Source organism: Erinaceus europaeus, chromosome 4 (genome assembly GCF_950295315.1).
Source record: "Erinaceus europaeus chromosome 4, mEriEur2.1, whole genome shotgun sequence".
NCBI classification, from domain to species: Eukaryota; Metazoa; Chordata; class Mammalia; order Eulipotyphla; family Erinaceidae; genus Erinaceus; species Erinaceus europaeus.
In genome coordinates this window covers 5,492,291-5,516,376 of record NC_080165.1, presented here as the reverse complement: position 1 = coordinate 5,516,376, position 24,086 = coordinate 5,492,291, and the positions used below count along the sequence as shown (strand labels likewise).

Below are 24,086 nucleotides of genomic sequence, written 5' to 3'. Positions count from 1 at the left end.
AAACAGTACAAGATCTTCAAACTTCTTTTACTCCGTTGTAAGATGACACCACCTTTTGTTGCCACATGGTAAGTGAAATAAGTCAGAAAGGGAAAGACAGATACTAGATGATCTCACTCGTCTGGAGTGGGAGTCTACAGAGACAAAGCAGGGGACAGACACTGCAACCCCTGGACTCCAGAGGCTGGCTGCCTGAGGGGAACAGGGAAGGAGGCACAAATGGTAGAACTGCAATAGACTGTGGTATAAACTTTTTAAAATGGTTATTTCTGGGACTCGGGCGGTAGCGCAGCGGGTTAAGTGCACGTGGCGCAAAGCTCAAGGACCAGCGTAAGGATCCCGGTTCGAGCCCCCGGCTTCCCACCTGCAGGGGAGTCGCTTCACAGGCGGTGAAGCAGGTCTGCAGGTGTCTGTCTTTCTCTCCACCTCTCCGTCTTCCCCTCCTCTCTCCATTTCTCTCTGTCCTATCCAACAACAATGACATCAATAACCACAACAATGTTAAACAAGGGCAACAAAAGGGAAAACAAATAAATAAATAGATATAAAAAAATAAAAAATAAGGCAGTAGGTGTTAAGAGGTACCATTTATTCACCAAAATACCCAGAAAAGCATGTCTCTAAATCACCCCCAGGTTTCATATTTATATTTACAATCAGCTCAGAGTGATGTGGAGCTCAGATCGTGCACTGTGTGTGTCTGAGTGGGGAAGGGGAAGCAGGAGACGGACCTATTTCTCTGTCACTGAAGAGCAGGATGCATGTGGTGCGTCACGTGGACACAGCAAATACAGCGTCGGCGTCAGTGTCGGTATCTAAGAGTGGCTGTGACCCAGCTATTTGGCACAGATACACAGTTAGTGAAGATTAAATCATACCAGTGCTACTTGGCGGTCTAATAACCTATCTATTATATACAAGACAAGAGGTGTCTGACCCTCTCTTATTAGTTAAAACTTCCTATCTCGACTCCCAGCATAGTTTTTGCTTCTGCCATGAAATCTCCACCCCATATTTAATTTTCTGGGGTGAGATTGGAGGAGACATCTTTCCTGACTAGCTGAACGTGGGGACGCCTTCTTTGACCGCCTCCACAGGATCCAAAAGAATGGAGTTAACATTTCCTTTGCTTCTATCCCACTGCCCCCGAGAAACATATGTCGGTCTCTGTCCTAGTCTTTCATCTGTTTCTGTGGTGATCCTGTTCACTTTTACAATCTGGAATTCTCCCCAAAACAGACAATTTCCAAGCACAAATTCTCAGTTGGCCTGGCCTGCGAGGGAGCGGGGATGAGAAGCAGAGGGAAGTGAAATGCTTACTTATACTAAATAATCTTTTTTTTTGGGGGGGGGGGCTGGGGAGACAGCATAATGGTTCTGCAAAAAGACTTTGCTGCCTGAAGCTTCAAAGTCCCCAGATTTAATCCCCAGCACCACCATAAGCCAGAGCTGATTCATAATTTATAATAACAATACGTTTTGTTTTTTTCCTGAGGACCCGTAGCAGTGGTTCTTATCTTGCCTGTCCATTAGAATTTTTGAGAATTTTTTTTCAGTTCTTTTTTATTTATTTATTTTTTTGGCTTAGTACCTGCACTATGAATCCCCCGGCTCCCAGTAGCCATTTCTTCCATTTTATTGGAAAGGATAGAGAGAAACTGAGAGGGAGTGGGAGATAGAGAGGAAGAGGGAAAGAAAGAAGGAGAGACACTTGCAGACCTGCCTTACTTACTACTTGTGAATTGTGCCCTTGTAGGTGGGGAGCTGCGGGCTCGAACCCAGATCCTTGAGTGGGTCCTTGCACTTTGTACCCCCTCCCCCAAGAGTTTTTCAACAAATAACCATGTCCTGATCACACTCCAGAGATCCTGCCCTATTCTGTCAGAGAAGGACCCAGTGATCTGGAACATTTTAAAGCTGTTAAGGCTACTCAACTAGTTGGCTAGTTAAAAAAAGTCACACTTGTACTGTTCAGAGAACGTGAGAGGTGTCCATGAAATGCCAGTTTCCCTCAAGATGCTTAAGATGTGAAAAGGATGAAATGAAGGGTGACTCTCAAGACTAGGAAATACTAACACTGGCACCAGCTCCCTGTGTAAGGCCCTTGCCTTTGCAGGACTTAGATCCAAGGCCAGGCACTGCGGAGAATGCCTTGGTGAGGGGAAGCTCTGTGCTGCGCTGTCTCCTCACACTCCTGGCCCCAAGGGAAGAAGACGTCCTGGAAGGAGAAACTGCGTGTGTGGGGCCCTCGGTAACTGAGTGAATAGCAACCGAATCACCACTGAATATCTGGCTAGTCTTTACCATGATGTTTCCCTTGACTTCCCAATCTAGAGCAAATTTCCACTCGAACCTCATTCTTTACCCAGATGTCAGCTGGTTAACAGCAGTAAGCACAACTCAAGCTTTTTATTTTTTCCCCTAGCTATTCATTCTTTTAAAACCTAACTATTAAGAAGGAAAAAAAAAGGGGAATTGGCGGTAGCGCAGCAGGTTAAGCGCACATGGTGCAAAGCTCAAGGACCCATGTAAGGGTCCCGGTTCGAGCCCCCGGCTCCCCACCTGCGGGAAAGTCACTTCACAAGTGGCGAAGCAGGTCTGCAGGTGTCTGTCTTTCTCTCCCCCCTCTGTCTTCTCCTCCTCTCTCCATTTCACTCTCTCCTATCTAACAATAAAGACATCAATATCAATAACAATATTAACTACGACAACAATAAAAAGGCAACAAGGGCAGCAAAAGGGAAAATAAATAAATAAAATCTAAAAACTACTTTGTAAAAAAAAACAACAAACTTCCAAGGGGCTGGGCACGGATGCACCCAGGTGAGTGCATACATCACCATGCTCGAAGACCCGGGTTCGAGCTGCCACTCCCCACAAGCAAGGGGAGGGTGCTTCACGAGCAGGTACTCTCTTTCTCTGTCCCACTCTTTCTTTTTAAAAATATTTTTATTTATTTATTATTATTGGCTAGAGACAGAGATAAATTGAGAGGGGAGGGGGAGATAGAGATGGAGAGAGACAGAGAGACACCTGCAGCCCTGCTTCACCACTTGTGAAGCTTTCCCCCTGCAGATGGGGATCAGGGGCTTGAACCCAGGTCCTTGCGCACTGTAACGTGTGCACTTAGCCAGGTGTGCCACTGCCTGACCCCTCTCCATCCCTCTTTATCACCCCCTTAATTTCCCTCTGTCCTAGCCAATAAAATAGAAAGAAGGAAAAAAAAGTCTAATATAGTAGCTAGGAGCAGTGGATTTAGAGTGCAGGCACCGACACCCAGTGACAACAATAAATGACCCACCCACTTAATTTTTTATGTTTCTCTCTTTTTTAAATTATCTTTATTTATTGGATAAAGACAGTCAGAAATCTAGAGGGAAGGGGGAGACAGAGAGGAGGAGAGACAGAGAGACACCCACAGCCCTGCTTCACTACTCACAAAGCTTTCCCCCTGCAGGTGGGGACTGGGGGTTTGAACCTGGGTCCCTGTGCACTGTAACATATGCGCTCAACCAGGTACAACATTGCCCAGTCTGCTACCCATCCACTTATTGAGAGACCCAGAACATACTTTAGTACATGCAGTGCTGGAGATCAAGGTCAGGATGGCAGGCAAGCAAGTCCTGTGCTCTGCAGCTGCGCCCACTCCCTGCCTGTGTGTGTGCACCCTTGACTCATTTTCTCTTTCAGGACACTCTCTGGGGGACAGATCTGTGTCGTGCTCTTGTGCCCAAACTAACTACCAGACGCACGGTATAGAGAACGGTGAAGAGGAATGTAGTGGAAAGGTAGGTAGGTAGGCAAGGGAGGAACCGCAGGGAGTGAGGAAGTGGAGCCCTGCGCCCTGTGTCCAGACCCAGGAGCAGAGGCAGGGGACGCATGACCGAGGGCTGCTGGGAAAGGTGAGCGTGTGCCAGGGTTACCAGTAGCAGCGAGGATCTGCATTTGAACTTCACACCAGCTAAGGTGTGAGAACTACTGAACTGGACAGAGGCAGCCCTCAGAAAACAAAACTTTGTTTCTAAAGTTCCAAAGGCATGAGAGAAAGAGAGAGAGAGAGAGAGAGAGAGAGAGAGAGACAGGCAAACAGTTCACTTGGCGGCTGGGCATGGGCATGGGCCAAGGTCAAGGCCCACCCCCACCCCCCCACCCCCCGCCAAGCAAAAGGGAAGTAAAAGATGTCTCAGTGCTGTGGGGTCTGTCTAGCTGTTTTTGTTTTTGTTGTTCTTGTTTTAGAGATTGAGGCAGAGAGAGAGAGAGAGAAAGAAAGAGAGAAGAGCAGAGAAAAGCAGGGTAAGGAAGAGAGAGAGAGAGAAGCAGAGAAATGGGGGCACCTGGTGGTGGTGCAGTGAATAAAGCACCTGGACTCTCAAGCATGAGGTCCTGAGTTCAATCCCCAGCAGCACATGTACCAGAGTGATATTTGATTCTTTATCTATCTCTTTTTAAGATTTTTTTAATTTATTTGCTAGAGACAGCTAGAAATCGAAAGGTAAGGGGGGGCATAGAGAGGCAGAGAAACAGAGAGACACCTGAAGCCCTGCTTCACCACTTCCAAAGCTTTCCCCCTGCAGGTGGGGACCAGGGGTTTGAACCTGAGTCCTTGCATGTTGTAACATATGTGTTCAACGAGCTGTGTCACCATCCAGCCCCCGTAGTTCTTTCTCTCTGTCCTCCTACCTTTCTTATTAGTAAATAAACAAAATCTTAAATAATAACAATAATTTGAAAAAAAAAAAAAAAGAGAGACAGACAGACAGACACCACAGCACCAAAGCTTCCCTCAATGAGATGGAGCCCAGGCTTAAACCTGGATTGTACAGCAATTCCTCTCCTGGGGATATATCCAAACACACCGATTCAAAGAGATCTATATATGCCTATATCCATAGCAGCACAATTTGTAATAGTCCAGTCTTGGAAAAAACTCAGATGTCCAATGATAGTTGAGTGGCTAAGAAAGTTGTAATAAACACACACACACACACACACACACACACACACACACACGAATAGTATGCAGCTATTAAAAATGATGATGGGTCCATACTCCCACAGGGTTAAAGAATAGGAAAGCTATCAGGGGAAGGGATGGGATACGGAGCTCTGGTGGTGGGAATTATACCCCTCTTATCCTATGGTCTTGTCAGTGTTTCCATTTTATAAATAAATACATTTTAAAAAATGATGATATCGTTGTTTGGGTGGTAGTTTCTTTTGCTGTGCAGAAGCTTTTCAATTTGATGTCCCATTGGTCTGTTTTTTTTTGTTTTTGTTTTAGACATTCTTGCAAGTGGGAATTTCAAAGTTAATCCAATTGCCAAATGATTTGGTTATAGCAATAACTATCTATTGCCTTCTTAAACCCTAAGACAGCAGAAAACTTTCCCTTTCTCTATAAAGCCCATATTTCTCCCAGGCCTGGAACCTCTAGGGTGGGGCTCACTTTCCTGCATGCTTCTCTCAATTCATACCAACTGATACTGCATCTGCTGATCCCAATCCAATCAATGCAACCAGTACCACCTCGGCATGCTTCACTTTGGACTGTGTCCAGAGATGTCAGGCGTGGAATGTCAACTCTTCAGCTTCACTACTCTGCTGAGACCTTTCCTAGCTCACAGGACTCCTTCATTCCATTTCAGGTGGTACACTTCTTAACAAACCTCAAAACCTAGATATAGACCAGAGTCCATGAGATAGGGCATATGGACACGTATCCAGAAGTTGGGGGGGAGGAGGAATGTCCCTTAAATATACCTTAAAGCAAAAGCAAAAGTGCACAGTAGTTTGCAGTGAGTCAATAAATGTAGCAAGCAAGCAGAAAGACCTAAAAAAAGACACCATAGAGTACCGAATGAAACAGTTTCTACTTGGACCTAGATACCCTCCCTCACCTACTTCCTATTCCATCCACCTCCTCCAAACACTCCAAAGCTAGCCTTGTCAGACAAAGTAAGGACTGAAAAAGTTGAATAAGGGCAAGAGACTGGCACACTTTAATGATGACTCTTTAATCACTGCCTGGCCACCCCATTACCTGGGGCCCTAGTCAGGCAGTCCTGGGATTCCCACACAGACATAGTGAGCCTGGACCTCTAACAGATCCCTCTCGCCACTGTCACTAGTCAATCTCCATCAGGAACAACATAATGGACCCATTTGTGGGCCTTCACAGGACCTTGCCCTCAATAAGGATCAACAATAGTAGGGAATGATCCATTCTCTGAAGGGAGGTTGAACAACATACTCTACCAAGGAAGATGGGTCCTAAATGAGTGCAGCCTGGAATGTTCCTAGCCATGACCACAGAATGTGAGTTCAGACCTACAGGGATGCAGAGGTTACACAGGCTCCTGTGCAGACTACGGGCCCCAGATCAAATCGATGGGGTTTGCAGTTAACAATATTTATATACTTTCCCCATATTTGGGAGCTACTCTCTTCCATGATCCAGCTTCCTACCCATTTTCCCAACTATGACACTATCTCCCCAGACAATAACTTGGGTCCACCTGTAAGATACTAGATGTCAGGTTCAGGCAAAAACTAGTAAATTCATGGGCCCTCTGGAATATACCTAAAATAGACCTACTAGCTTTTTCCAAAATGGAGACCCCAAATCTTCATCTGCAATACTCTTGCCTTTAGGTTCATGATTAGTCAATAATTTGTTCTGCTTTATATCTTAACTTTTTTTTCAGTCACTAGGTTCCAGATGCTACCACGATGCCAACCGGACTTCCCTGGACAGACAACCCCACCAATGTGTCCTGGAGCTCTGCTTCCCCAGAGCCCTGCCCCACTAGGGAAAGAGAGAGGCAGGCTGGGAGTATGGATCCACCTGCCAACACCCATGTTCAGCGGGGAAGCAATTCCAGAAGCCAGACCTTCCACCTTCTGCATCCCACAATGACCCTGGGTCCATGCTCCCAGAGGGATAAAGAATAGGAAAACTATCAGGGGAGGGATTTGATAGGGAGATCTGGTGGTGGGAATTGTGTGGAACTGTACCCCTCTTATCCTAGGGTTTTGTCAGTATTTCCATTTTACAAATAAAAATTAAGAAAAGAAAAGAAGAATCATTTTTACATTGTTAATTTGGAAATAAAGTTGGTGCTAGTTTGAAGAAAAAAAAAAGAATAGTCAAACTATATCTGTGATCTTGGGAGAACTAATGCAGTTTCCAGTGGAGGGAATGGGGACACAGAATTCTGCTGGTGGGAAAGGTGTGGGATTATACCCCTGTTATCTTATAATTTTGTAAATCAATATTAAATCACTAATGAAAATTTTTAAGAAATGATATTATCTGCTTTGCATCACCCAGGATGGAACTTGAAGTGAAATTAGTCAGTAAGAGAAGGACCAATATGAGATGATTTCACTTTCAAGTGGGACTTAAGAAACAAAGCAGAAAAGGAACACACAAAGTGAGCCTGGGACTGGGCAGGGGGAACACTGCACAAAAGCAAGACTCTGGGGTGGGAGGGCTGAGGAGAGAGGGTGTGGACAGGGTCTTGGGGTACTAAGGCACCAACAACCACACTGCAAATCACTAACATCCTAGCACCTCAATAAAATTTAATTTATTCTTGTTATATATATACACTCTTGAAGTGCACATACAAGAAGAGAAAAATAGTTTTTTTGAGAGTAGGGGCCTCATCCCATGCACAGTTTCACTGGTCCCAGCTTAACTTTTTTATCTAGACAGAGAGAGAGAGAGAGAGAGAGAGAGAGAGGGAGGGAGAGAGAGAATAGCTCTGCAAATGTCCCTGGTGCCTGCCAGCCCCATGCAGGTTGAGGCTCCAGCCTGCACCAGCACATGGCAAGGCATATGCCCTACCAAGTGTCTCTCTCTCTCTCTCTCTCTCTCACCACACACACACACCTAAAGGGACACACACCCCAGAATAGAATTTTGAAATCAACATTTTGCAATCAAATGTACTACCATTAATTTTCAGTCTCCCAGGAGAAATGTTGATCTGGAGAAGTCAAGTCAGTGCCGTGGTCCTAACCCACAGCTGTAACTGAATCCAGCTCATTTTTCCTGGTCAGTGTAACCCCAGCTCAGTCTTCTTCCCGTCCTCTGAAGATGATGCTTGCATTCAGTGTGCCCCAATGGCTACACACACACACACACACACACAACAAGAACAGAAATCTTGGACAGAAATGACATAGGTATTTAATTCCTAAAGAACCCGGAGCTGGACTTTACACTAGTGACTAGTTTGCTAGTGCCTGGAGAAAAAAAAAAAAAAAGCGGCTCTCTGTATTCATAAATGTGAAGTTGAAAAGGAAAGGAGGAGAGGAAAAACTTGATACAAATGAAGAAGAGAATGAAGAAATGCTAACCGTGATTCCCAAGTGTGATGAGTTCCCCACTTCTGCATCCCCTGTGGAAGCTGGGGGAGGAGAGGCAGAGACCACTCAGCTTCCACCTCTAGCACCAAATACAAACCCTGTGGACCAGACTGGGGGAGCCCTGGGCGTGCTGAAATGGTGCTGAGATGCTGGCCTAGAAGCCACTCACGAGCAGTGCAGTTCACATGCAGAGTCCTGGGCTCGTCCCCAGGCACAGGCTAGGACAGGACATGCCCCCTTCTGCATTCCTTCCATATGTTCTCCACTGGTTTTCTTGACCCCGACAAATTGCTTGACTAGCATTCTTATTTAAATCTTATTTATACAGAAAAGTCAGAATCTGTTTTGCCTTTGGAAGAAGAGTGATTCCAAAGGTGGTGGTGGGATTACTTGGAACTAATTCCAGTGATTTGGGAGGGGGAAAAAATGAAAAACAAAACAAACCATGTTTAGAAAAAGGGATTTCTCCTTTCGCCTGTTTCTGTACTCTCTTAAGTCAGATCTGCCAGTTTAGTCTCATGAGGTCAGTAATGTTCTACAATTAAAAGTAAAAACTGCTAAGAAAAACAATTCAGACCCTTTCACAGCACGTTTTTATTTTAAAACAAACCGACTTACTTATTGGCATTTTCTTCTCAAGGTCTGAGATTGCCTTAACATTGCATTTGAAAGACGGGTGTTTTTTTTTTTAAAGTAGAACATTATCAAATTCTAATACCTCCTTCAAAAAATATCTTGGGGCCAGGCAATGGTGTACACACTACAGTGCACAAAGGCCTGCGTTCAAGCCCCTGGTTCCCACTTGCAGGGGAATGCAGGTCTCTCTCTCTCTCTCTCTCTCTCTCTCTCTCACTCTCTCTCTCTTTTTTTTACCAGAGCACTGATCAGCTCTGGCTTAAAGGGGGGAGGATTGAACCTGGGACTTTGAAGCCTCAGGCATGAACGTCTCTTTGCATAACCATCGTGCTATGGACCCCTGCCCTCTCTTTCCCTCTCTATCTCCCTACTCCCTCTCAATTTCTCTCTGTCTCTAGCCAATAATAAATAGATAAAGTTTAAAAAAATCTTTGCATATATTCCAGGTGTTCTTAGAGATTCTTATTTGATGGATGAGAGGATGTCCTAAGAGCACAATGCGTTTCACTCACATTCAGAGGAAAATGTTATCATTGTTTTATGGTGAAAGCTCAGTAACAAGACACTTGCTCATATATGGTGCAGTGCAGAGAACCTGAATGCCTTACATGAACAGATCAACGTGCATAAAGTCAGTATGAGTGTTTAATGTTTGCTAGAAGAGCTAGGAGCATTCATTTCACCCCCATTGTCAGGGGTGGGGACGTGGCTGGAGAGTGTCCAGTTCTTGGGCCAAAATCATTTGGTCTGGCCCTGCCAAGGCAGTCAGGCAAAACTCAATCTCAAACAGACCAGGAGCTTTTTTTTTCTTCATAGTTAAGTGCTCGTTCTTAAGTTGGTCATGTTGTATGGTCTGCAAATAATGTTAAAAATATCCAGTGTTCCTTGATAGGGGGAAAAAAGGTATCCTGGGGCCAATTTGGGAACTGGGCCCACTGACCAGGAAGTCCAGACCAGGGTTTCCATGAGAATCTGAGCAGGTAGACCCCTGGCCCTCCCCCCTCTGGGTTGAGAAAAGGGCAGATCCCCCCTGACCTCTGGATTTACTATGGTTGGGCTCCCGGACATCGGTGCCTTTCTATTTTTTTTTTTTGCCTCCAGGGTTATTGCTGGGGCTCTGTGCCTGCACCATGAATCCACTGCTCCTAGAGGCCATTTTCCCCCCTTTTGTTGCCCTTGTTGTTGTAGCCTTGTTGTGGTTATTGTTGTTGTTGATGTCATTTGTTGTTGGATGGGACAGAGAGAAATGGAGAGAGGAGGGGAAGACAGAGAGAGAGAGAGAGAAAGACAGACACCTGCAGACCTGCTTCACCGCCTGTGAAGTGACTCCCCTGCAGGTGGGGAGCCAGGGGCTCGAACCGGGATCCTTAAGCGAGTCCTTGAGCTTTGCTCCACATGCACTTAACCAGCTGCACTATCGCCCAACCCCCAGTGGGTGCCTTTCTACACGCCACTCCTCCCCGCTTTAAACAAAGGCCACAGATTACTGTGTATGGCTAACTTGAAAACCCTGCAAACGTCCTGTTGCTCAATTGCCTCTCTTTCCCACCCCCTGCCCTGATGTGCCTGCAACTTACCTCCCGAGAAATATGTCCCATGAAGCTTATGATCAGACCTTGTATGGTATCGCTTGTGATCAGATAGTTTGCAGGTCAATAGGCAAGGATATATTGTGTTGCTCTGTGTTCGGGTGAATGATTGCCTCAACCTTCTCCCTGAGCTATGGGTGTATCTGCTTGCCTTTACTTTCCCAATAAATGATTTGACCCAATGAGGCTCTCCCAGAGTTGACTGCTTGTCTCTCTGCCCACTTTTCCCTCACCATAGGGAGCCACCCCTGGACTCTCAGGGGGCCGCTCTGACCCTCCCCCGCTGCTGGCCAGGGGGTCAGGGGACCCAGAGTGAGTCCGCAGGGCCAGGTGGTTGTGCACCTGGGTGAGCAGACACGCTAAGCCCCACGAGGACCCAGGTTCAAGCCCTCAGTCCCCACCTGCAGGGGGAAAGCTTCACAAGTGGTGAAGCAGGAGTCTCTCTATCTCCCCACCCTCATTTGATTTTTCTCTATCGCTATCCAAATAAATAAAATATTAAAGATAAAGAAAAAAAGGTCTTCCCACCCCTGCCCTATTTCAAGGCAGATAAGCAACCACTCAAATAATCCACACACATGCACATTAAAAGTAGATGTCATATTCTAAAGAGGAGATACACATGGCCCACAGACACAGGAACAAATGCTCCACTTCCTTTATCTTTAGAGAAATGCAAATTAAAACTACACCGAGATTCCATCTCACACCGGAGAGAATGACTTTCATCAACAAACCATGGAATGACAGGTGTTGGAGATTGTGGAGAAAAGGGAACTCTGCTGGTGGGAAAACACACACACACACACACACACACACACACAAAAAAAAAAAAAACCAACGCAGCCCTTTTGGAGAGAGAGTCCTAACATAAATAAAAATGGAATCACCTTATGATCCAGCAATACCAGTCTTGGGCATTTCTCCAAAGGACACTGGAACACTAATTTGAAGGGACATAATGTTCATAGCCGCATTCTTAACAACAGCCAGAGTGGAAGCGGCCTAGATGCCCATTGACAGATGACTGGCTAAAGAAATTATGGGATATGTACACCATGGAATACTACTCTGCAATAAAAAAAGATGATATTGTGTCCTTTGGGACAAAGTGGATGGAATTGGAGGTGATGATGCTCATCAAAGTAAGTCAAGAGATGAAAGACAACTGCCATCTGGTTTCACTCATGTGGAACCTAGAGAACTGATACACATGAACTTGTAAACAGACAAACAAAACAGAACTTTCACGGTGGGTAGCAGTGTGGAACTGAACTCTGCAATTTTTATTTTATTTTTTTGCCTCCAGGGTTATCACTGAGGCTCGGTGGCGGCACTATGAATCCACTGCTCCTGGAGGCTATTTTTCCCATTTTTGTTGCCCTTGTTGTTTATCGTTGTTGTGGATATTATTATTGTCACTTCTGCATAGGACAGAGAGCAATGGAGAGAGGAGGGGAAGACAGAGAAGGGGAGAGAAAGACAGACACCTGCAGACTTGCTTTACCGCTTGTGAAGCGACTCCCCTGCAGGTGGGGAGCCGGGGGCTCAAACCGGGGTCTGCCCGACCCCCCTGCTCTGCAATCTTACCATCTTAAAGCCCATTATTATTAGTTACTAAATAAAGAGACAAACAGTATATGTTATAGACATGCAAATGTATACATACATATTTTGCATGTATGTGTTTGAATACAATATTATTTGTAAAAAAAAAAAAGGTTATGGTTAACAAAACTAAAAATAGTAAGACCAAGATACCATGAAAATTATTTAGAGGAAAAGAAGCTTAATTGCACCTAATGCGGCTTTTGATGGCCACAGAAAAATAAAATCATTCACTTTAAAAACAAAATCATTCAGTGGCCCGGGAAGTGGTGCAGGTGTAGTGGATAGAGCATTGGACTCTCAAGCATGAGGCCCTGAGTTCAATCCCTGGCAGCACATGGACCAGAGTGATGTCTGGTTCTTTCTCTGTCTCTCCTCCTACCTTTCTCATTAATAAATAAATAAATAAAATATTTTTTAAGAAATCATTCACAGTGAAGCTCTACTCCATGGGGTTCAGGCAGTGGTCCACCTGGCTAAGTGCACATATTACCATGCGATAGGATGTGGGTTCAAACCTCAGTTCCCACCCACAGGGGGGAAAGCTTCACTAGCAGTGAAGCAGGTCTGCAGGTGTCTCTGTCTCTCCCTCCCACTCCCCCCTACCCTCTCAATTTCTCTCTGTCCTATCAAATTAAAAAAAAAAAGTTTAAAAAATATCAGTAAGGGCGGGGAAAATAACGTGTTCCACCACTGAGTTAAGTCATGTATGAAACAGACAAGATTTCAAATTAGAGTTAAAAAAAAAAAACCAAAAAACCAACAATTCTGCAGGGGCCAGGTGGTGGTGCACTTGGTTGAGCGCACATGTTACAGTGCTCAAGGATCTGGGTTCAAGCCCCCAGCCCCCACCTGCAGGGGGCAGGCTTCACAAGTGGTGAGACAGTGCTGCAGGTGTCCGTCTCTCTTCCCACTTTCTCTTAAGCTTTCTCTGTCTCTGTCCAGTAAACAAATAAACTAAATAACACACAAAAGCAAGCAATGCCGTGTTCTCTCCAATCCATGATGTGAAGAAGTCTCCGTGTGTGCAGACATGAGGAGTGTGCGTACGCCTGTCAGTGGGTAGCACCCATCACTAAACAGCCATGCAGGCTATCCCCAAACCCAACGCTTCCAAAGTGGGACTCGGGGTTTCCCCCTTGACAGCACCTCTTAAACACCATTGTGTGGGGCCTCTGACCTTGGACTCTCAAGCTAGGAACCTCACAGGCCTGCTCTGACTGCTCTGTTTCCTCTGTCTCACTAACCTGGGTCTGCGTCAATCTCACTCTGGGGACAGCAATCCCATCAGTCTCTGCCTGAAGTCACATAATTCCTCACACCATCATCATACCGCTGCAGCATAAAGGCAGTGGGTTTCAGTGTCTTGTTGTTGTTTTTCCAACATGCATTAAATATCACCACTATAGAGTCAGCCTTCATAGCAAAAATGTTAGGTGTATCTTTTCCTCTTCACAACAAGCCAATGAGGTGGGCACAACTCTCCTCCCCCTCTTTCTCCTCTTCATCCTCTTCTTCCTCCTGCTCTTCCTCCTCCTCCTCCCCCTCCTCCTCTCTCTCTCCCTCCTCCCCTCCCCCTCCACCTCCTTTTCTTCCGCCTCCTCCTCCTCTTTCTCCTCCTCCCACGACCACCTTCTCCTCCTTCTTCTTTGGGTGGGTGTAATTCTCAGTAATTCTCACGATCATTTACAGAGGAAAATAAATACCTGCAGAGTCTACATCCTGTGTTCATGGTCATTGGGTAGCAGGTGGCAAAACTATGTTCATCTCAAACTATCTGTTGCCTTTAAGAAATCCATTAGGAATCTTTCCTCAATCTGGCTCCCAAACAACCCTCTAGTGTCTTTTGCAAGGAGCCAACAGACTGTGAAATCTGCCAATTTAGTAACTAAACATGGGGGAGGGGTTCCACAAGGGCTTTGAGTTACTGGGAGACACGGTACGTTGAGCTCACAGTGGGTTTTGTAGATGTCACCTTCCCTCCAAATGAGTGTCTCAACATCGCCCCCTCCAAAAAAAACCCAAAATCTCTCTGTTTGAAGTGGGAAAAATAGTCCAACAAACAACAGAGGTTTTATTTGTTTGTTTTGTTTTGTTTTTGAGTATATGCTATGATTGTAGATCCCAGAGTTACATGTCAAAACATGATTTCAGATACTAGGCACACCCTGCTCATCAGCTTTGCCTTAGAAGTCTTCCCACTTGGGAGTCAGGCGGTAGCGCAGCGGGTTAAGTGCAAGTGGCGTAAGGATCCCGGTTTGAGCCCCCGGCTCCCCACCTGCAGGGGAGTCGCGTCACAGGAGGTGAAGCAGGTCTGCAGGTGTCTGTCTTTCTCTCCCCCTCTCTGTCTTCCCCTCCTCTCTCCATTTCTCTGTCCTATCCAACAACGATGACAACAATAATAACTACTACAGTAAGAAAACAACAAGGCCAACGAAAGGGAATAAACAAATAAGAAGTGTTCCCACTTGGTGGAGGCTGAGTGAGCAAGTGACATGGTCAGGGACAGAATACTTTGGGCTGCAGTTGTTGTTAAGGACATGATTTTATCAAGGACTATCCATCAGAGCAGTTATAGTATTGACAAGAAGAAATGGTCATATGAATAACAAACAAACAAAAAAAGATTAGATATTGCCCAAACTGCCCTGACATATCACACACACTCTATTGATAAATATTTTATTGTTATTCCAGGAAAGGCTTTTAAAGTAATACACAAGCCAGCAGTTCTGAGGAAGGGGTGTCTCGTTCTCATGGATAGTAAGAACATCAGATCTTTGCTGCTGAGAAGGAGAGAGACTGCCAGACAGGCCCATAAAAAGCTTGCTTGCTGAAAGGCACACACACACTGCACAAAACCTGAATCCCGGTCTGCAACTCTTGTGGGGGTTTTTGTTTGTTTTTGTTTTTTAATTGTTTTTTAAATATTTACTTATTTATTCCCTTTTGTTTTTTATTGTTGTAGTTATTATTATTGTTGATATTAATGTCGTCATTGTTGGACAGGACAGAGAGAAATGGAGAGAGGAGGGGAAGAAAGAGAGGGGAGAGAAAGACAGACACCTGCAGACCTTCTTCACCACCTGTGAAGCGACTCCCCTGCAGGTGGGGAGTGGGGGTGGGGGATTGAACCAGGATCCTCATGCCTCTTGTGTTTTTCACAACAGAAAACAAATTCACAAATAGCCCTCAGTGTTCTGTGTGATGTGAGTATACCAGACACTCTCTGCTCACGTGTGGCAAACCTCGTAGCTGGCTGCCACGCTGTCAGCCACACATGTTCAGAAGGGTTGGATGAAGGCCTGGCTTCTGGCAGCATGCAATCTGGTGGTCAGGACTGTCACTCAGCTCTCGACTGGTAGGCTCTCCTATCCGGGGCCTTACCCACGTCTTGTTAGAAAGATTCAGGCAGACAGTCAACCGACCAGTGGCTAGTTTAAATGAAATGGGAGAAACTGCAGTGCTCCAAGTTAACTGGGTGTTTGGTGCGATGTTAGAGAGATGCTTTTGGCCACCTGTCACTATCTTAAATGCCTTCCTTAGAGTCAGTATTATTTATTAAAGTGTGCGTGTGTGTGCGTGTGCGTGTGCGTGTGTGTCCACTTCCTTGCTAGTGGAGAGCTAACCCCATTAAAAACCATCAGGAAAAAGTAATCACTCATAGCCAGTCAATCATTAGAAGGAAGGTGATATTTCTGGATTATTTATTGAATGTAATGGAAAAGTATGTTGTTCCATTTGAAGGTATACGGACCTTTATCTGTGATTTCACCTACAGTCAGAAATATCCTATACAAACCTTTATCTGTGATTTCACCTACAGTCAGAAATATCCTATACAAACATTTATCTGTGATTTCAACTATAGTCAGAAATATCCTATACGGACCTTTATCTGTGATTTCACCTACAGTCAGAAATATCCTATACAAACCTTTATCTGTGATTTCACCTACAGTCAGAAATATCCTATATAAACCTTTATCTGTGATTTCACCTACAGTCAGAAATATCCCAGTTTCTGCTTTAAAAGTCACTGTACCTCATGGACAAACATTGTTAATGTTTTCAGCAACAGAGGCATTTTATCAATAGCACTTGAAAGCACAAACAAAAGCACAATCAAGAAAACACTCTTTCTTCTCAGCTCTGATCAGCTGCAGAAACAAGCCGTAACCCTCAGCCTGAGCATTTTCTCCAGCTTGCCCACAGGCTGCTACAGTAGTCCCTTCCCTTCTCCTAAATGACAAGTTTATGAGTCAGCTCAAGAAAGGCATGCACTTGAATCGAGGTGATAATTCTGCCAGGATGCCACTATAATTAATTGTGGGTGGCAGAAGTCTTAAACAAGGCCGAATTAGGCAGTCTGATTTATTCATTTATTTTTCACTCATCCTATTGCTGTAATTAGGGAAGCTTTTGTTTGATCCTGAAATTGTGTCTTGTCACGGAATAGCATATACCTACATACTTTCATAAGAAACCCCATATGACATATTTCCAAATAACCAAAATGGGGAGGAGGGGTATAATGAACAAGTCAATCTCACTTTTTCTTTTACTATGACACATATACATATACATACACACACACACACACACACACACACACACATATATATATATATCATGCTATAGAGAGAGTAGATATATATTATATTATGTACATATTTGGCTGTCCTTGGGTTTATTTTGTTTCTTTCATAACCCTGAAATTTTCCTAATATCACACTGTTCCAATTTATTTCAGTGCTTCCAATGTCAAACACAAGATTATTTTTGTCACTGCGTTTTATTTCTGGTAAGCTCTTTCAAAAAATAACTCCCAATCCTCCCTTCAGCCTTCAGAATCTCTGCTTGTCTCCGCTACCTGTGCTGAGGACTGGATCAGATACCTTTCCTAGACAAACAGGCTTCACTGAAAATGGATGGTCTTCTGAAACAGGGACTGTTTTAAAAGATGCAGCCTCTGGAAAAGCAGACCTTAGCTCAAGGTGCCAGAGGGCACTGCTGTAAGACTGACACCGGCTAAGTAACTGGATTAATGAATTCCAGGAGACAAGAGACTCCACAAGACATTTGAGAGAATTCTGTGTTTACCACCAATAACGTCACAATAGGAAGAAATGCCACACTGTACATCACCTGGAAGTTCAGGGCAGCAAAGACAAAGTTCCACAGAAGTCATTTCATGCTAACCTCTTCAGTGATGCTAGCATACTTCCACAGTCATGGCTGTCTTGCTAGCAAGTAAAGATAATAAAGCAAAGACATTTCTAAAAGAGGCATGATTGGCCATACATGTCTATACTCTGAAATTTAAAATAGCGCAGGACACTGAGACATTTTCTACATTCAGACTAAGTACCAGATGCAGGAATTGGTCTGCTGTTATACTGAGCAGTCTGTGACCCTGCAAACATTTTTTTTTTTGTTCAGCTCATTAACTCTTATCTACTGCCCCTTGTCTTCCCTTAGTAATGGTTTTTTATTTATTATTATTAAGTAATACATTTTCACCTATAGTTCTTAGCACAAAACCATCACACAGCACCCCTCCTGTAGGCTAAATAAAACAGCAGTTTTGGCCTTCCTAAAGGTGAATTGCAATTACAATCTCATTTCTAATTCCTGAGCTTCAAAGCAAAGCGCTGTTTATGCTACAAACCACTGTAGCAGGGTAAACACATACCATGTTTCCTGGTCTTAAGTGCAGACAGAACAAGACCAACAGACAGGCAAGCGAGCTTTCTGCAGCAAAGGATGCAGACAGCTAACAAGCCCAGAGGCTATCAAGAATTCATGCCTGCTTTACCTACCGGCATTGTCCATGTCTCAGGAGTGGCGAGGCGAGTCCTGGAGCCTGGCAGCTGAGAAGTCTTGATTCTTCTCCAGGCTAACGAAGCACCCTGCCCTCCCTCTGATTATCAGTCCTTGCTGACACACAGAGCATACTTCATGCACTGTCTGCAGGAGACTCCGCCAGGAAATTCAGATCTCCAAGGATGACAAACAGCCATTAGCTCCATTACAGGGTGATTAAGAGAGACGAAGCCTATCAAGTGGATACTTGAATCCACTGGGGTTTTCACCTCTGTTCTCAGTAAAGGAGAAAGGGAGGAAAAAAAAAAAAAAGATCACTGCAAGGCTGAGTGTGTGCACATGCTATGCAGAGGACTATACTTCCCCCAAAGATGCCAGAGCAAACAGGAGCAGGAAGAGGCACAGATAACTGAAAGGTAAAAACAATTTTAAAAAGAAGATAGAATTTCCTTTCTTAGAAAATAGCTTAAATGTTGTCCAGTCTCTATCCCTGACATTACTGAATGACTGGGCAACTTTTAAATTGAGAATTTAAGGTGTTGTGGGTTTTTTCCCCCTTTCTCTTGTTGTTACAGAAGGAGTGAGCAAGGAATAGCAGATAAAACATATTAAAATAAAAGTGATCTTATATTATTTCTGCTTTCACTGATTAGTAAGAAGCTCAATATTGTCAATGCCCTTGGTTATGTATGCATCTTGGTCAGTGTTCCTATTTCTGGTAATAATTTGTGTTCCCATCCTAACAGAAATTTAAAGGAATTTTACTGAATTTCAGTAATAACAAAGGAAGTACTGTCAAAAGAGGTCAGGGGACTCTAGGGTATGCTATAATCCAGACAAGCAACAGAAATCTGAGAATCAAGACAAACGCATTTACGAACACAAGAAGACCTAGTTAACTTCTCTGCTTTTCACTGTACTGTCAAGATGACCCTCCAAGACAAATCAAACTGCTTAAGGTGGTCTGAACACTGAAGAAACCATAAGCACATGCTCTGACTACTGTGGCATTCGATTCTGAGAATAAGACAACTGTGTTTTATGCATTTTCTCTGATATAGTAAAATAAAAAATACACAGTACTACCTCTCTCACCTATAATACAGAGAAGATAATACAGTGAGACTCTGCAAAATTGTTTTGACAAGTCAAAAAAAAGTGACTTAATCATGTCAGTATCCCCCCAGGGTTGTTAACTTTGAAAAGCAACTCATGCATTTAGCATTTTTTCATACCACTGGAATTCCTAGTGACAAACTATTTGCAAATCACTTGTAAGTACTTTTGCTTTTAATGTAACATCTAGCTTTCCTGTAGACTTGATGTTCCATTATTTAAGCAAAATATTGGGCCTTTGGGGGAACCATGATATATTTTTCTATGCAAAAATGTATCGTGACTTTCCAAACAGCCCACTATTTCCTTTATAACAGTCCTAATATAGAAATATTTTTCTTAAGGAAAAATTGAATTTCTCGGTGACTTTTGCCCTGACATTTTTAATCCCCATTATTTTTGTATTGTCACATAAATTTGAGGATTTATCACTCTATTTAATTTCAAAAAAACATTCCTCATGTATCCTTGGAAATCGCTTGGTTCCCACACGGCTGCAATGAGTGTGGCTTCCACACTTCTATCCACTTGCCCTGATTAAGACTGCCAATTGCTTAGAAGAAACTCTAGGACAAATTAACTATTTTGGCCGGGGGGAGGGGCCACTAAAAAGAGTTAACAGGGAAGTGCAAAAGATAAGAGAAAGAAAGTGCATATTGATTTATATCATATACTTATGTTAGCTTTTACACAGTCCAAAATGTGAATCTTGATCATTTTTATTCATACGATCAGTCACCAAATTATAAATATTTTTATTTCTAAAGTTTGTCTAATTTTCATAATGAAAAACACCTTCCTCTTCAAAATACTGAATGGGTTCCAAAGACAGACCATTCAACTCAACTGCTTAACTCATGGCAGGATTTGTATGAGACCCGCAGTCTTTCGTAGACACGTCTAAAGTCGTAAGGTGTGCGGACTGGAGCAACAGCTCAGTGTCACCACAGCTCCTGTGTGCCCCAGAGCCCAGAGCTGAAGGTTAATCCCTAGCGCCATGTACCAGGGCTGCAGAGCAAAGCAGTGCTCTGTTATGTCTCTCTTGTCTCTCTCCTCTCTCTCATGCACACTTACTTAAATAAGCAAATCTATTTAAAAAAAAAAAAGAACTTAGGTTTTTGTTTAAACTGAATTCCACAATGCACTTGGTATCACAATCTGACTTGAAGGGTTATGAATTCAAATTTCACTAGGTTTGTAACTGCGCTGACCCTGTTAGTGGAGCCTACATAACATATAGTAAGTACATGTACATATCACCCTGCTGGCCTGTCACAATGCTGGATTCTGAAGCACACCCTAGTCCTGTGGGTTCCAGGTGAGGTATTATGGTCCTACATGTAGGAAGCCTTTCTAATGTTTTGGCACAAGGGAAAACTATCCCCTTTCTGAATTTTTAAAAATTCTGTTTGATTAACTCATTTTTATTTTGTATTTTACTTTATTCATTCATTTTTTTATAGAGACAAAGAGAAACTGTGAGGGAAGGGAGAGACAGAGAGGAAGAGAGAGAGACACCTGTAGCTCGACCACTAATGAAGCTCCCCTCACCCCTCCCGCCAGTGGAGACTAGGGACTTGAACCCAGGTCCTTGTGCACTGTAGCGTGTGAACTCAACCAGGTGCACCATTACCTGTACCCCTTACTGATGTAGAAACTCTCTCTCTCTCTCTCTCTTTCTCCTGTTACATACTAGACTTCTCTAACTGTTGATGATGTCAGAAATAAACAAGGAGTGGGCAAAAAATAAATAAATACATCAAAGTGTCTGGACATATGGAAAGAAAGTTACGAGCTGATTAGGAAACAGGTGAGGTTGGTACTGTATAAATGGCCAAGGACACATCTGCTTCCTATTTGCCTACCATTTAATATATATATTTTAATATATATATATATATATTCCTCCAGGGTTATTGCTGGGCTCAGTGCCTGCACCATGAATCCACTGCTCCTGGAGGCCATTCCCCTCCCCTTTGTTGCCCTTGTTGTTGTACCCTTGTTGTGGTTATTATTGTTGTTGTTGATGTTTGTTGTTGGATAGGACAGAGAGAAATGGAGAGAGGAGGGGAAGACAGAGACGGGGAGAGAAAGACAGACACCTGCAACCTGCTTCACTGCCTGTGAAGCGACTCCCCTGCAGGTGGGGAGCCCGGGGCTCAAACCAGGATCCTTCAGCCGGTCCTTGCGCTTTGTGCCATGTTTTCCTACTTTTACCACCATCACCACCAGCATTTCCCTCCGCACCTGCCCGGCATCACAGAAAGGGAATCATGAGAGAAGACGAGCGGCCCATTTCTTTTAACCCTAGGAAGACTCCTCCCCTCACTTAATTAAATTCAGATGCGGGATTCATAGACTCACACTGGAGAATGTCTGATTACACAGTGTTCCCCAGGACTTTTCCAGCTCTCCCAGAGCAAGCCTAATGCTCTACTCCTGTTTTGTTTATCTTAACACTTCCTAAAGATACAGACAGAAAGACAGACGTGGAGAGAGAAAGACAAAAGAGACCAAGAGACCGCAGCATCAAAGCTTCCTGCATTACAGAGGGGCAGCTCAGACACAGGTCACACACGTGAAAAATAAAAACAGCACTCTGTCCAACTGAGCTATTCCACTGGCCCTGTTTGAACATTTTTTATCAGTGAGTTCATAGCGGTTTCTAAGACCATATGATTGCAGGGGAAGAGTTCCAGCACACTGTACCTACCACCGAAGTTCTCACAAAGACTTAGAGGTCATTTGGCCGTGCTCTCTCTCCCTTTTCGGCAAGTTCATGTTTCCATTCTCTATATTCTTCACACGAGGAAACCATAGAGTTCTACTCATGCTTTAAATATGGGTTTAGTTCCTGTTTTGTTAAAAGAAAAAAAAAAAGAAAGAAAGAAAAAAGAAAAATGTGGTGTGTGTAGCCACACAGAATACTACTCAGCTCCTGGTCTATACTCCTAGAGGGATAAAGAATAGGGAAGGTGGCAGCCAGGCGGCAGCACAGTGGGTTAAGCACAGGTGATGCTAAGCACAAGGGCCGTCTTAAGGATCCAGGTTGGAGCCCCCGGCTCCCCACCTGCAGGGGAGTCACTTCACAGGCGGTGAAGCAGGTCTGCAGGTGTCTGACTTTCTCTCCCCGTCTCTGTCTTCCCCTCCTCTCTCCATTTCTCTCTGTCCTATCCAACAACAATGACAGAAATAATAACAACAATGACTATAAACAGCAAGGGCAATAAAAGGGGGGGGGGAAAAAGAACAGGAAAACTGTCAGGGGAGGAGATGGGATACGGAGTTCTGGGGGTGGGAATTGTGTGGAGTTGCATCCCTCTCATCCTAGGGTTTTGTCAGTGTTTCCTTTTTATAAATAAAAATAAAAAAATACTAGTCAGCTGCAAGAAAAAATGTTTTCTTTTGTGACAGCATGGATATATCTGGAGGAAATCATACTAAGAGTGAACTAAGCAAAAAATAGAAGGGCAAATACTGGATGATCACAATCACAGGTGAAACAAAGCAAAAGAAAGCCCAGGATTAAATATTAGCACACTGGGAGCCAGGTGGTGGTGCATTTCATTGAGCACACACATTATAGAGCGCAAGGACCCAGGTTCAAGTCCCCAGTCCCCACCTGAAGAGGGGAAGCTTCATAAGCAGTGAAGAAGTGTTACAGAACTACCTCTCTCTCTCTACCTCTCTCTCTCTCTCTCAATCCCTCTCAATTTCTATGTCTCAATGCAAAATAAATAAATAAAATATTTTCTTTTAAAAATATTTATTTGTTCCCTTTTGTTGCCCTTGTTGTTTTATTGTTGTTATTGATGTCATCACTGTTGGGTAAGACAGAGAGAAATGGAGAGAGGAGGGGAAGACAGAGAGGGGGAGAGAAAGACAGACATCCGCAGACCCGCTTCACTGCCTGTGAAGCAACTCCCCTGCAGGTGGGGAGCCGGGACTCGAACTGGGATCCTTAGGTCGGTCCTTGTGCTTAAACTGCTGTGCCTGACTCCCAATGAAATGTTTTCTAAAAATTAATCAAGTGTGATCTATTTAAGCAGATTCAAGGCTTTCGGGGGCCAGGGAGGGGAGGAGTCTTCAGAGGGTAATAGTTGAGTATTGAGATTGAATCCATCGTGATGGCAGAGGAGGGCCTAGAGGGAGTCAAATTGTTAAGTGAAAACTGGAAAATGTTAGGCATGTACAAACCATTGTATTTTGCTGTCAACTGTAAACCATTAATCCCTCAATAAAGGGATTTTTTAAAAAGTGGAAAAAAATAATTCTTGTAAAGGAAGGAATGAAAAAGAGAGAGAGAGAAAGGGAAATGGAGAGAGAAAGAAAGAATCAAAAGCGAGAAGATATGGTTACTGGGTTACATAATTTCATTCACAACAGAATAAGGAACATCTCACAATCGGGGAAAAACATGGCATGTAGTAAGTACTTAATAACTAATCATAAAGGAAATTAATGAGAGCATTAAATGAAGAATCTCAGTGGTTTTTCACTTCATTTGTTAAATGGCTGTGCCACACACATTAACCAGCTTTCAAGAATAACCGTGGCACCAGGGCAGAAAACCATTTATGAGGCCAGGTGGTAGCACACTGGATTAAGCGCACCTAGTGCGAAGTGCAAGGACCAGCTCAAGGATCCCGGTTCGAGCCCCCAGCTCCCCACCTTTAGGGGGGGGTTGCTTCACCAGCGGTGAGGCAGAGCTGCAGGCGTCTCTCATTTTCTCTCCCTCCCTATCTTCCCTGCCCCTCTCGATTTTTCTCTGGCCTATCAAGTAAAAGAAGAAGAAGGAGAAGGAGGAGAAGGAGATGGAGAAGGAGAAGAAGGAGGAGAAGGAGGATGAAGGAGGAGGAGAAGAAGGAGGAGGAGGAGAAGGAGGAGGAGAGGGAAAAGGAGAAGGAGAAGGAGAAGGAGAACGAGAAGAAGAAGAAG

General features: G+C 44.0%; 1 protein-coding gene across 1 annotated transcript in view; it reads right to left on the bottom strand.

Moving 5' to 3' along the window:
- The window catches only part of PHACTR2 (phosphatase and actin regulator 2), a 275,038-nt gene extending 256,626 nt beyond the window's left edge, over nt 1-18,412 (bottom strand). Inside the window, exon 1 of the mRNA XM_060188670.1 lies at nt 18,029-18,412. Coding sequence (XP_060044653.1) covers nt 18,029-18,041 — 13 coding nt within the window. The 5' untranslated portion in view covers nt 18,042-18,412. The remainder of the gene's footprint in view (nt 1-18,028) is intronic.
- Between the last annotated feature and the right edge of the window lie 5,674 nt (nt 18,413-24,086).